Source organism: Salvelinus alpinus, chromosome 10 (assembly GCF_045679555.1).
Source record: "Salvelinus alpinus chromosome 10, SLU_Salpinus.1, whole genome shotgun sequence".
NCBI lineage: Eukaryota > Metazoa > Chordata > Actinopteri > Salmoniformes > Salmonidae > Salvelinus > Salvelinus alpinus.
Genome location: NC_092095.1, coordinates 6,613,731 through 6,628,615, shown reverse-complemented (window position 1 = coordinate 6,628,615; position 14,885 = coordinate 6,613,731). Strand labels below are relative to the sequence as shown.

The 14,885-nt window shown below is 42.8% G+C and overlaps 1 protein-coding gene across 3 annotated transcripts in view; it reads right to left on the bottom strand.

The window, feature by feature from the left end:
• The window catches only part of LOC139531471 (procollagen-lysine,2-oxoglutarate 5-dioxygenase 2-like), a 175,314-nt gene that overhangs the window by 73,330 nt on the left and 87,099 nt on the right, over positions 1–14,885 (bottom strand). For all 3 annotated transcript variants that reach the window (XM_071327947.1, XM_071327946.1, XM_071327945.1), the window contains exons 5-6: positions 7,224–7,336; positions 6,579–6,642 (exon numbers count right to left, since the gene is read on the bottom strand). In XM_071327947.1, the coding sequence (XP_071184048.1) occupies positions 6,579–6,642; positions 7,224–7,336 (177 nt within the window). The remainder of the gene's footprint in view (positions 1–6,578; positions 6,643–7,223; positions 7,337–14,885) is intronic.

Here is a 14,885-nt window from a genome sequence, read left to right as displayed (position 1 = left end):
GGGTTCAACATGCTGGATACTGTAGGGAGAGAGAGGAACAACAGGGTTCAACATGCTGGATACTGTAGGGAGGGAGAGGAACAACAGGGTTCAACATGCTGGATACTGTAGGGAGAGAGCGGAACAACAGGGTTCAACATGCTAGATACTGTAGGGAGAGAGAGGAACAACAGGGTTCAACATGCTAGATACTGTAGGGAGAGAGAGGAACAACAGGGTTCAACATGCTAAATACTGTAGGGAGAGAGAGGAACAACAGGGTTCAACATGCTGGATACTGTAGGGAGAGAGAGGAACAACAGGGTTCAACATGCTGGATACTGTAGGGAGAGAGAGGAACAACAGGGTTCAACATGCTGGATACTGTAGGGAGAGAGAGGAACAACAGGGTTCAACATGCTGGATACTGTAGGGAGAGAGAGGAACAACAGGGTTCAACATGCTGGATACTGTAGGGAGAGAGAGGAACAACAGGGTTCAACATGCTGGATACTGTAGGGAGAGAGAGGAACAACAGGGTCCAACATGCTGGATACTGTAGGGAGAGAGAGGAACAACAGGGTTCAACATGCTGGATACTGTAGGGAGAGAGAGGAACAACAGGGTTCAACATGCTGGATACTGTAGGGAGAGAGAGGAACAACAGGGTTCAACATGCTGGATACTGTAGGGAGAGAGAGGAACAACAGGGTTCAGAACAGCCCTGTCCAGAGCCTCTCTTATCTAAACCCAACAAGCAAAATGACGGTAACTTTCCCAAAACCCTGGTTGGAAGACTTGATTTCCTGCGTATTCCCTTCTGATTACGGGAATCTTCCAACCAGGAAAACCTAGGAATTTTGAAAAAGTAACCAGAATTTTGCAACCCTTGCCCTCTCTTATCTGGCTGTCACAAGGCTCTGTCTGGGCTCTGTCTGGGCTCTGTCTGGGCTCTGTCTGGGCTCTGTCTGGGCTCTGTCTGGGGCTCTGTCAGGGCTCTGTCTGGGCTCTGTCAGGGCTCTGTCTGGGCTCTGTCTGGTGCTCTGTCTGGGGTTCTGTCTGGGGCTCTGTCTGCGGCTCTGTCTGGGCTCTGTCTGGGCTCTGTCTGGGCTCTGTCTGGTCTCTGTCTGGGCTCTGTGTAGATACAGAACACAGTAAATTAAATCCTTCCGTGAAGAAGGTTGTGAAATGTTAAAGTTGCTATTCAGAGAATAGTATGATTCCATCAGCTATAAACACTTCTCAATAGTTACATCTGAATCAGTCAGTGTGGAATATAAGAAAGAGCAGTCTGAGATTAGTTTAAAACCCATTAGAGTCTAAACCCTGTCTAAGCCTTGTCTATGTCCTGTCTAAACCCTGTCTAAGCCTTGTCTATGTCCTGTCTAAACCCTGTCTAAGCCTTGTCTATGTCCTGTCTAAACCCTGTCTAAGCCTTGTCTATGTCCTCTCTAAACCCTGTCTAAGCCGGGGGACGGGGGGTTCTACTAAGTTATATGGAGTTTTTTTAAGAAGGTCAACCCAAGGATCATTTAGCTAGTTGTTTTAGAATTTTAAGACCCCTTGAAGTATAAAAAAGTTTTTCCATATTATGGACTTGGTCTTTTACCAAATAGGGCTGTATATCACCTCTACCTTGTCACGACACATATGATTGGTTCAAACGCATTAAGAAGGAAAGACATTCCACAAATTACCTTTTAACAAGGCACACCTGTTAATTGAAATGCATTCCAGGTGACTACATCATTAAGCTGGTTGAGGGAATGCCAAGAGTGTGCAAAGCTGTCATCAAGGCAAAGGGTGGATACGTTGAATAATCTGGCTGTGTAAACTCTATTTGACCGAGGAGAGTGATGGAGTGCAGATGACCATGATTCTATATGTGTTATTTCATAGTTTTGATGTCATAGTAAAAATAAAGAAAAACCCTGGATGAGTAGGTGTGTCCAAACTTTTGACTGGTACTGTATATATATACAGTGGGGAGAACAAGTATTTGATACACTGCCGATTTTGCAGGTTTTCCTACTTACAAAGCATGTAGAGGTCTGTAATTTTTATCATAGGTACACTTCAACTGTGAGAGACGGAATCTAAAACAAAAATCCAGAAAATCACATTGTATGATTTTTAAATAATTTATTTGCATTTTATTGCATGACATAAGTATTTGATCACCTACCAACCAGTAAGAATTCCGGCTCTCACAGACCTGTTAGTTTTTCTTTAAGAAGCCCTCCTGTTCTCCACTCATTACCTGTATTAACTGCACCTGTTTGAACTCGTTACCTGTATAAAAGACACCTGTCCACACACTCAATCAAACAGATTCCAACCTCTCCACAATGGCCAAGACCAGAGAGCTGTGTAAGGACATCAGGGATAAAATTGTAGACCTGCACAAGGCTGGGATGGGCTACAGGACAATAGGCAAGCAGCTTGGTGAGAAGGAAACAACTGTTGGCGCAATTATTAGAAAATGGAAGAAGTTCAAGATGACGGTCAATCACCCTCGGTCTGGGGCTCCATGCAAGATTTCACCTCGTGGGGCATCAATGATCATGAGGAAGGTGAGGGATCAGCCCAGAACTACACGGCAGGACCTGGTCAATGACCTGAAGAGAGCTGGGACCACAGTCTCAAAGAAAACCATTAGTAACACACTACGCCGTCATGGATTAAAATCCTGCAGCGCACGCAAGGTCCCCCTGCTTAAGCCAGTGCATGTCCAGGCCTGTCTGACGTTTGCCAATGACCATCTGGATGATCCAGAGGAGGAATGGGAGAAGGTCATGTGGTCTGATGAGACAAAAATAGAGCTTTTTGGTCTAACTCCACTCGCCGTGTTTGGAGGAAGAAGAAGTATGAGTACAACCCCAAGAACACCATCCCAACCGTGAAGCATGGAGGTGGAAACATCATTCTTTGGGGATGCTTTTCTGCAAAGGGGACAGGACGACTGCACCGTATTGAGGGGAGGATGGATGGGGCCATGTATCGCGAGATCTTGGCCAACAACCTCCTTCCCTCAGTAAGAGCATTGAAGATGGGTCGTGGCTGGGTCTTCCAGCATGACAACGACACGAAGCACACAGCCATGGCAACTAAGGAGTGGCTCCGTAAGAAGCATCTCAAGGTCCTGGAGTGGCCTAGCCAGTCTCCAGACCTGAACCCAATAGAAAATCTTTGGAGGGAGCTGAAACTCCGTATTGCCCAGCGACAGCCCCGAAACCTGAAGGATCTGGAGAAGATCTGTAGGGAGGAGTGGGCCAAAATCCCTGCTGCAGTGTGTGCAAACCTAGTCAAGAACTACAGGAAACGTATGATCTCTGTAATTGCAAACAAAGGTTTCTGTACCAAATATTAAGTTCTGCTTTTCTGATGTATCAAATACTTATGTCATGCAATAAAATGCAAATGAATTACTTAAAAATCATACAATGTGATTTTCTGGATTTTTGTTTTAGATTCCGTCTCTCATAGTTGAAGTGTACCTATGATAAAAATTACAGACCTCTACATGCTTTGTAAGTAGGAAAACCTGCAAAATCGGCAGTGTATCAAATACTTGTTCTCCCCACTGTATATATATATATATATATATATAAACAATATGAGGGATTAGAAATGCTGCAGACAATTACAGTGATGGAAACTACTATCTATCTTCAATATATGAGCTGATCTATCCCCTAAACATAAAAATAACATGTTAAAACAGTCTCCATTCGGAAAGTACTCAGCCCCCTTCACTGTTACAGCCTTATTCTGAAATGTATTCAATTACATGTTTTCCTCATCAATCTACACACAATACCCCATACTGACAAAGCAAAAACATTTTTTTCTTCATTTTTGCTTATATTTATATATATAAAAAAACAGAAATACCTTATTTACATAAGTATTCAGACCCTGTGCTATTAGACTCGATATTGAGCTCAGGTGCATCCTGTTTCCATTAATCATAATTTAAAATGTTTTTACAACTTAATTGGAGTCCACCTGTGGTGAATTCAATTGATTGGACATGATTTGGAAAGGCACACACCTGTCTATATACGGTCTCACAGTTGACCATGCATGTCAGAACAAAAACCAAGCCATGAGGTTGAAGGAATTGTCCGTAGTGCTTTGAGACAGGATTGTGTCGAGGCACAGATCTGGGGAAGGGTAGATCTTTCTGCAACATTGAAGGTCCCCAAGAACACAGTGGCTTCCATCATTCTTAAATGGAAGATGTTTGGTCCCACCAAGACTCTTCCTAGAGCTGGCCACCCGACCAAACTGAGCAATCGGTGGAGAAGGGTCTTGGTCAGGGAGGCCTTGGTAAAGAACCCGATGGTCACTCTGACAGAGCGCCAGAGTTCCTCTGTGGAGATGGGAGAACCTTCCAGAAGGACAACCATCTCTGCAGCACTCCACCAATCAGGCCTTTATGGTCAAGTGGCCACACGGAAGCCACTCCTCAGTAAAATGACAGCCTGCTTGGAGTTGCTAAAAGGCACCTAAAGGACTCAGATAATGAGAAACAAGATTCTCTGGTCTGATGAAACCAAGATTGAACTCTTTGGCCTGAATGCCAAGCGTCACGTCTGGAGGAAACCTGGCACCATCCCTAAGGTGAAGCATGGTGGTGGCAGCATCATGCTGTGGGGATGTTTTTCAACGTGCAGGGACTGGGAGACTAGTCAGGATCGAGGTAAAGATGAACGGAGCAAAGTGAGATCCTTGATAAAAACCTGCTTCAGAGCGCTCAGGACCTCAGACTGGGGTTAAGATTCACCTTCCAACAGGACAACACCCCTAAGCACACAGCCAAGACAACGCAGGAGGTGCTTCAGGACAAGTCTCTGAATGTCCTTGAGTGGCACAGCCAGAGCCCAGTCTTGAACCCGATCGAACATCTCTGGAGAGACCTGAAAATAGCTGTGCAGCAACGCTCCCCATCCAACCTGACAGAGCTTGAGAGGATCTGCAGAGAAGAATGGGACAAACTCCCCAAATACAGGTGTGCCAAGCTTGTAGCGTCATACCTAAGAAGACTCGAGGCTGTAATCGCTGCCAAAGGTGCTTCAACAAAGTACTGAGTAAAGGGTCTGAATACTTATGTAAATGTAATATTTAAGTTTTTTAATTTTATACATTTGCAAACATTTCTAAAAACCTATTTTGCTTTGTCATTATGGGGTTTTGTGTGTAGATTGATGAAGGAAAAAATAAACATTGAATCAATTTTAGAATAGCGGTCTGAATACTTTTTCGAATGCACTGTATAATTCCATTCATTTTTTCAACTGGGACCTTCAGACGAGTCTTGTGAGAGGCCTGTGGGAGTCCTACAGCAAAACAACCGACATGTTCATCTTTGTGAGAGTCTCACCCTTTTGCCGGGATGGGTGTGTAGCGCAAAACTGTTGGTCACTTTACAGGCAGATCTGCTGTACTGACACGCGTGGAGGTCGTAGAGCAAAACGGAGAACATCATCGTGTTTGTGAGTGTCTCGTCTTTCCACAGACGGGTCATAGTTTTTTAGGCCAAACCGTTCGGATGCTAAAGCCGATTTTGTAAGAAGACCGATTTTTCAGGATGTCTGACAAACACCGCTTTAAGCTCTGTCACCTTTCACCGCAGAAAGTGCGACAGGCGGAGACGGTGGGCATCTCTCGCTTAAACTGACAGATTTCTATGGGGATCTTTTTATTACGCTAAATTGGACTTCCGCTGGGGCTTGGACATCAACTTAATTATATATATTTTTTTACTTAACAGATTACTCAAACTCCTGATGACATCGACCTTAAGGGGTTATTAATATAAGACAAATAGAGATTTCAGAAATGTTAACCTGAGAGATTTCAGTAATAAGGCCTTCTTCTGTGGAATGGAAACCTGCGAGTTTACAGTAACAAGGGCTTCTTCTGTGGAATGGAAACCTGCGAGTTTACAGTAATAAGGGCTTCTTCTGTGAAATGGAAACCTGAGAGTTTACAGTAATAAGGGCTTCTTCTGTGGAATGGAAACCTGAGAGTTTACAGTAATAAGGGCTTCTTCTGTGGAATGGAAACCTGCGAGTTTACAGTAATAAGGGCTTCTTCTGTGGAATGGAAACCTGCGAGTTTACAGTAACAAGGGCTTCTTCTGTGAAATGGAAACCTGAGAGTTTACAGTAATAAGGGCTTCTTCTGTGGAATGGAAACCTGAGAGTTTACAGTAATAAGGGCTTCTTCTGTGGAATGGAAACCTGCGAGTTTACAGTAACAAGGGCTTCTTCTGTGAAATGGAAACCTGAGAGTTTACAGTAATAAGGGCTTCTTCTGTGAAATGGAAACCTGAGAGTTTACAGTAATAAGGGCTTCTTCTGTGAAATGGAAACCTGAGAGTTTACAGTAATAAGGGCTTCTTCTGTGGAATGGAAACCTGAGAGTTTACAGTAATAAGGGCTTCGTCTGTGAAATGGAAACCTGAGAGTTTATAGTAAGAAGGACTTCTTCTGTGGAATGGAAACCTGAGAGTTTACAGTAATAAGGCCTTCTTCTGTGGAATGGAAACCGTATAGTTTACAGTAATAAGGCGTTCCTCTGTGGTAACTCACCAATTGCTCCATTTAAATTCTGGAAAATCTGAGACTTGTGGTCCAAACCAATGTTCAAAGTCTCCTGAAAACACAGAGAAAACAGAACAGACAAATGACAAGAGTACCTTATATAACCTACCCTCTGTAAAGGGTACGGGTATATAACTGTAAAGGGTACGGGTATATAACTGTAAAGGGTACGGGTATATAACTGTAAAGGGTCCAGGTATATACCTGTAAAGGGTCCAGGTATATAACTGTAAAGGGTCCAGGTATATAATTGTAAAGGGTACGGGTATATAACTGTAAAGGGTACGGGTATATAACTGTAAAGGGTACGGGTATATAACTGTAAAGGGACCAGGTATATAACTGTAAAGGGTCCAGGTATATAACTGTAAAGGGTCCGGGTATATAACTGTAAAGTGTCCGGGTATATAACTGTAAAGCGTCCGGGTATATAACTGTAAAGGGTACGGGTATATAACTGTAAAGGGTACGGGTATATAACTGTAAAGGGTCCAGGTATATAACAGTAAAGGGTACAGGTATATAACAGTAAAGAGTGCTGGTATATAACTGTAAAGGGTCCGAGTATATAACTGTAGAGGGTCCATTAGCACCACACTCCAACCAACTAAGCCACACAGGACCTGTACGTACCCTCTGAAAAGAGTCCAGGTATATTTTGGTGTAGAATAGTTGATCGTCATCGTTCTCGTGAAGGTTCCACTGCTCGACAATCTTGTTCACATACGGGGCGTAACCGATGATGCCTGAGGGTTAAAACCAGATGGGGTTAAAACCAGATGGGGTTCAAACCAGATGGAGTTAAAACCAGATGGGGTTCAAACCAGATGGGGTTAAAACCAGATGGGGTTCAAACCAGATGGGGTTCAAACCAGATGGGGTTAAAACCAGATGGGGTTCAAACCAGATGGGGTTAAAACCAGATGGGGTTCAAACCAGATGGGGTTCAAACCAGATGGGGTTCAAACCAGATGGGGTTCAAACCAGATGGGGTTCAAACCAGATGGGGTTAAAACCAGATGGGGTTCAAACCAGATGGGGTTCAAACCAGATGGAGTTAAAACCAGATGGAGTTCAAACCAGATGGAGATAAAACCAGATGGGGTTAAAACCAGATGGGGTTAAAACCAGATGGGGTTAAAACTAGATGGAGTTCGAACCAGATGGGGTTAAAACCAGATGGAGTTAAAACTAGATGGAGTTCAAACCAGATCGTGTTAAAACCAGATGGAGTTAAAACCAGATTGAGTTCAAACCAGATTGAGTTAACACATTGGGTCCTATAAAAGTAAATATAGGGTGGTGATTGTGTAGTGTAGGGTGTAGTGTAGGGTGTAGCACAGGGTGTAGTGTAGGGTGTAGTGTAGTGTGTATAATAGGGTGTGGTGTAGGGTGTATTATAGGGTGTAGTGTAGCGTGTATTATAGGGTGTAGTGTAGGGTGTATTATAGGGTGTAGTGTAGGGTGTATTATAGGGTGTAGTGTAGGGTGTATTATAGGGTGCAGTGTAGGGTGTATTATAGGGTGTAGTGTAGGGTGTATTGTAGGTTGTATTATAGGGTGTAGTGTAGGGTGTATTTTAGAGTGTAGGGTGTATTATAGGGTGTAGTGTAGGGTGTAGTATATGGTGTAGTAAATGGTGCGGTGTAGGGTGTATTATAGGGTGTAGTGTAGGGTGTAGTATAGGGTGTATTGTAGGGTGTATTATATGGTGTAGTGTAGGGTGTAGTATAGGGTATATTGTAGTGTAGGGTGTATTATAGGGTGTATTAGAGAGTGTATTTTAGGTTGTAGGGTGTATTATATGGTGTATTGTATGGTGTACTGTAGGGTGTAGTATATGGTGTACTATAGGGTATATTATAGGGTGTAGTGTATGGTGTACTATAGGGTATATTATAGGGTGTAGTATAGGGTGTAGTATATGGTGTAGTGTAGTGTAGGGTGTAGTATATGGTGTAGTGTAGGGTGTAGTATATGGTATATTGTAGTGTAGGGTGTAGTATAGGGTGTAGTGTAGGGTGTAGTATATGGTGTAGTGTAGGGTGTAGTATATGGTGTAGTGTAGGGTGTAGTATAGGGTATATTGTAGTGTAGGGTGTCGTATATGGTGTAGTGTAGGGTGTAGTATAGGGTATATTGTAGTATAGGGTATATTGTAGGGTGTAGTGTAGGGTGTAGTATAGGGTATATTGTAGGGTGTAGTGTAGGGTGTAGTATAGGGTGTATTGTAGGGTGTAGTGTAGGGTGTATTGTAGTGTAGGGTGTAGTATAAGGTGTATTGTAGTGTAGGGTGTAGTATAGGGTGTAGTATAGGGTGTAGTGTAGGGTGTAGTGTAGGGTGTAGTATAGGGTGTAGTGTAGGGTGTAGTATAGGGTGTAGTATATGGTGTAGTATAGGGTGTAGTGTAGGGTGTATTATAGGGTGTAGTGTAGGGTGTATTATAGGGTGTAGTGTAGGGTGTAGTATAGGGTGTAGTATATGGTGTAGTATAGGGTGTAGTGTAGGGTGTATTGTAGTTTAGGGTGTAGTATAAGGTGTATTGTAGTGTAGGGTGTATTATAGGGTGTAGTGTAGGGTGTATTATAGGGTGTAGTGTAGGGTGTATTGTAGGTTGTATTATAGGGTGTAGTGTAGGGTGTATTTTAGAGTGTAGGGTGTATTATAGGGTGTAGTGTAGGGTGTAGTAAATGGTGCGGTGTAGGGTGTATTATAGGGTGTAGTGTAGGGTGTAGTATAGGGTGTATTGTAGGGTGTATTATATGGTGTAGTGTAGGGTGTAGTATAGGGTATATTGTAGTGTAGGGTGTATTATAGGGTGTATTAGAGAGTGTATTTTAGGGTGTAGGGTGTATTATATGGTGTATTGTATGGTGTACTATAGGGTATATTATAGGGTGTAGTGTAGGGTGTAGTGTATGGTGTACTATAGGGTATATTATAGGGTTTAGTATAGGGTGTAGTATATGGTGTAGTGTAGTGTAGGGTGTAGTATATGGTGTAGTGTAGGGTGTAGTATAGGGTATATTGTAGTGTAGGGTGTAGTGTAGGGTGTAGTATATGGTGTAGTGTAGGGTGTAGTATATGGTGTAGTGTAGGGTGTAGTATAGGGTATATTGTAGTGTAGGGTGTCGTATATGGTGTAGTGTAGGGTGTAGTATAGGGTATATTGTAGTATAGGGTATATTGTAGGGTGTAGTGTAGGGTGTAGTATAGGGTATATTGTAGGGTGTAGTGTAGGGTGTAGTGTAGGTTGTATTGTAGTGTAGGGTGTAGTATAGGGTGTAGTATAGGGTGTAGTGTAGGGTGTAGTATAGGGTGTAGTGTAGGGTGTAGTATAGGGTGTAGTATAGGGTGTAGTATAGGGTGTAGTGTAGGGTGTATTGTAGGGTGTATTGTAGGGTGTAGTGTAGGGTGTATTGTAGTGTAGGGTGTAGTATAAGGTGTATTGTAGTGTAGGGTGTAGTATAGGGTGTAGTATAGGGTGTAGTGTAGGGTGTAGTGTAGGGTGTAGTATAGGGTGTAGTGTAGGGTGTAGTATATGGTGTAGTATAGGGTGTAGTGTAGGGTGTATTGTAGTGTAGGGTGTAGTATAAGGTGTATTGTAGTATAGGGTGTAGTATAGGGTGTAGTGTAGGGTGTAGTGTAGGGTGTAGTGTAGGGTGTAGTGTAGGGTGTAGTATAGGGTGTAGTATATGGTGTAGTATAGGGTGTAGTGTAGGGTGTATTATAGGGTGTAGTGTAGGGTGTATTATAGGGTGTAGTGTAGGGTGTAGTATAGGGTGTAGTATATGGTGTAGTATATGGTGTAGTATAGGGTGTAGTGTAGGGTGTATTGTAGTGTAGGGTGTAGTATAAGGTGTATTGTAGTGTAGGGTGTAGTATAGGGTGTAGTATAGGGTGTAGTGTAGGGTGTAGTGTAGGGTGTAGTGTAGGGTGTAGTGTAGGGTGTAGTATAGGGTGTAGTATATGGTGTAGTATAGGGTGTAGTGTAGGGTGTATTATAGGGTGTAGTGTAGGGTGTATTATAGGGTGTAGTGTAGGGTGTAGTATAAGGTGTAGTATATGGTGTAGTATATGGTGTAGTGTTGGGTGTATTATAGGGTGTAGTGTAGGGTGTAGTATATGGTGTAGTGTAGGGTGTATTATAGGGTGTAGTGTAGGGTATAGTATAGGGTGTAGTGTATGGTGTAGTATAGGGTGTATTATAGGGTGTAGTGTAGGGTGTAGTATAGGGTGTAGTGTATGGTGTAGTATAGGGTGTAGTATAGGGTGTAGTGTAGGGTGTAGTGTAGGGTGTAGTGTATGGTGTAGTATAGGGTGTATTATAGGGTGTAGTGTAGGGTGTAGTATAGGGTGTAGTGTATGGTGTAGTATAGGGTGTAGTGTAGGGTGTAGTGTAGGGTGTAGTGTAGGGTGTAGTGTAGGGTGTAGTATAGGGTGTAGTATATGGTGTAGTATATGGTGTAGTATAGGGTGTAGTGTAGGGTGTAGTATAGGGTGTAATGTAGGGTGTAGTATATGGTGTAGTATAGGGTGTAGTGTAGGGTGTAGTATAGGGTGTAGTGTAGGGTGTAGTATAGGGTGTAGTGTAGGGTGTAGTATATGGTGTAGTATAGGGTGTAGTGTAGGGTGTAGTATAGGGTGTAGTGTATGGTGTAGTATAGGGTGTAGTATATGGTGTAGTATAGGGTGTAGTATAGGGTGTAGTGTAGGGTGTAGTATATAGGGTGTAGTATATTGTGTAGTATAGGGTGTAGTATATTGTGTAGTATAGGGTGTAGTATATTGTGTAGTATAGGGTGTAGTGTAAAAGTGACCGCAAATGTGATTATGCATGTATCGCTTTTATTATAAAGGTGCATTTTTATGGTGAAAATGTTTCTTCCCCAAAACTTGAACCTCACGCTCTGCTTATGTGTGCCAGTTAGGCTCTACACCCCCTGTAAAGCGGAATAATGTGCTTAATTTTAAGAAGTTATTTGGCAACTTCAGTTGTGATACAAACTTTATCAAAACATATAGGCCTAGGTTACGTGATGTGTGCGACAATGATTTGAAAAAGTCGTAAAAAAAAAGGCATTGTTTCTTGCCTTACACTAGACATCTTTCACAAGTGATAATATATAATTCACAAGTGATAATATATAATTCACAAGTGATAATATATAATTCATAGGCTAATATTGTCACCCATCAGACTATTCTTGATGTAATCTTGTCTTTACATATACTAAATAATATATGTGTGAAATTTGTTTTGATTTAGAATGGACCATTATCACGCAGGGGAAAAAATGCATGTCATCTACGCACTTTAATAGTGAATGGAGGACACTTTTCCTATGGTTCATTATCCTGCCAGCCAGGTTGGCTATACTGCTGTTGTAAAGCAATGTGTTTAATATTAGGAATGCTGAGAAAGAGATATAGTCGGCCTAGCCTATAGAAAGCTGATGGGATCCTCCTCTTTTTAGTGGAGGCCATCACTCTGTTTTCTCAATCTATTGCAAAGCCTATAGAAATGTTGCGCAACATGAGCTCATGGGCTCTCACGAAGTGTTTGATTATATTTTCCATTGCATGTGCATTGATGTCAGAGTGATTAGAGTGGACAGTAGAGTGCTGAGTACCAGGCAGTTAGCAAGTTTGGTAGACTACTATCTGACCAGCAGCAGCATCAGAGCTTGGAGAAGCCTAATTACCGTGACTAGACGGTAACGTGGAATTTGACCAGCCTTCCTGACTCGCGACCGACAGTGTGGCGGTAATACGGTCACCACAGCAGCCCTACTCCGGTGTTTATAAGGCAAAATACATCTAAAACTATTTGTATTTGTATTGACAATCCCCTTATCCAAACGGATTACTCATTTACCCAGCTCTTATCAATAGTTTTTTTTAGTAAGTTGTAAATAACAAAGCAATGGAGAATGATGTTATTCCTATCAGGAATTTTTTTTTAAGTCGGGGGTGTTCCACTTGGAACCTACATGTTGCTCGATTTTATTTATCGTTTCGTCAGGCGCGTTAAAGATGGTGGAATTACGAGGGCATTAAGTCGAGGTCAGAATATATGTTGCACTGTATATGTAGACACACCTCCACCACACCCTCATCTCTTTGATCTCCAGCCCAAATCAATAGAGGGTGAAAAGCATGATATTCTTATGCTTCAATTCAAGGTCAGAATACGCATTGAGAGAAAAGTGCATCAAAAAGGGAATTACGTTCCATTTATGCAAACTTCACTGGAATTACCCCCCAATAGTGAACGTGGTTATAGACATCGACCTCTTACAGTGATCAACTTGTTCTGTAAGAGGAGTACACTGCTACTGTACTAACAGGCCTTGAGCTATACAGGATAAAATATTCAAATAATAATCATGACCAGGGATGGGAAGTAAGGGATTACATTTAGAAAGTAACCTACCCAACCCTGGTCACGATGATCTCTGGTCCTTTTCTCTCTTCCTCTAGTGTATTTACCACAGCTGTAAAGTAACCTACCCAACCCTGGTCATGATGACCTCTAGTCCTTTTCTCTCTTCCTCTAGTGTATTTACCACAGCTGTAAAGGAACCTACCCAACCCTGGTCATGATGACCTCTGGTCCTTTCCTTTCTTCCTCTAGTGTATTTACCACAGCTGTAAAGTAACCTACCCAACCCTGATCATGATGACCTCTGGTCCTTTTCTGTCTTCCTCTAGCGTATTTACCACAGCTGTAAAGTAACCTACCCAACCCTGGTCATGATGACCTCTGGTCCTTTTCTCTCTTCCTCTAGTGTATTTACCACAGCTGTAAAGTAACCTACCCAACCCTGGTCATGATGACCTCTAGTCCTTTTCTCTCTTCCTCTAGTGTATTTACCACAGCTGTAAAGTAACCTACCCAACCCTGGTCATGATGACCTCTGGTCCTTTCCTCTCTTCCTCTAGTGTATTTACCACAGCTGTAAAGTAACCTACCCAACCCTGGTCATGATGACCTCTGGTCCTTTCCTCTCTTCCTCTAGTGTATTTACCACAGCTGTAAAGTAACCTACCCAACCCTGGTCATGATGACCTCTGGTCCTTTCCTCTCTTCCTCTAGTGTATTTACCACAGCTGTAAAGTAACCTACCCAACCCTGGTCATGATGACCTCTAGTCCTTTTCTCTCTTCCTCTAGTGTATTTACCACAGCTGTAAAGGAACCTACCCAACCCTGGTCATGATGACCTCTAGTCCTTTTCTCTCTTCCTCTAGTGTATTTACCACAGCTGTAAAGTAACCTACCCAACCCTGGTCATGATGACCTCTGGTCCTTTCCTCTCTTCCTCTAGCGTATTTACCACAGCTGTAAAGTAACCTACCCAACCCTGGTCATGATGACCTCTGGTCCTTTCCTCTCTTCCTCTAGTGTATTTACCACAGCTGTAAAGTAACCTACCCAACCCTGGTCATGATGACCTCTAGTCCTTTTCTCTCTTCCTCTAGTGTATTTACCACAGCTGTAAAGTAACCTACCCAACCCTGGTCATGATGACCTCTGGTCCTTTCCTCTCTTCCTCTAGTGTATTTACCACAGCTGTAAAGTAACCTACCCAACCCTGGTCATGATGACCTCTGGTCCTTTCCTCTCTTCCTCTAGTGTATTTACCACAGCTGTAAAGTAACCTACCCAACCCTGGTCATGACCTCTAGTCCTTTTCTCTCTTCCTCTAGTGTATTTACCACAGCTGTAAAGTAACCTACCCAACCCTGGTCATGATGACCTCTAGTCCTTTTCTCTCTTCCTCTAGTGTATTTACCACAGCTGTAAAGTAACCTACCCAACCCTGGTCATGATGACCTCTGGTCCTTTTCTCTCTTCCTCTAGTGTATTTACCACAGCTGTAAAGTAACCTACCCAACCCTGGTCATGATGACCTCTGGTCCTTTTCTCTCTTCCTCTAGTGTATTTACCACAGCTGTAAAGTAACCTACCCAACCCTGGTCATGATGACCTCTGGTCCTTTCCTCTCTTCCTCTAGCGTATTTACCACAGCTGTAAAGTAACCTACCCAACCCTGGTCATGATGACCTCTGGTCCTTTCCTCTCTTCCTCTAGTGTATTTACCACAGCTGTAAAGTAACCTACCCAACCCTGGTCATGATGACCTCTGGTCCTTTTCTCTCTTCCTCTAGTGTATTTACCACAGCTGTAAAGTAACCTACCCAACCCTGGTCACGATGACCTCTGGTCCTTTTCTCTCTTCCTCTAGCGTATTTACCACAGCTGTAAAGTAACCTACCCAACCCTGGTCA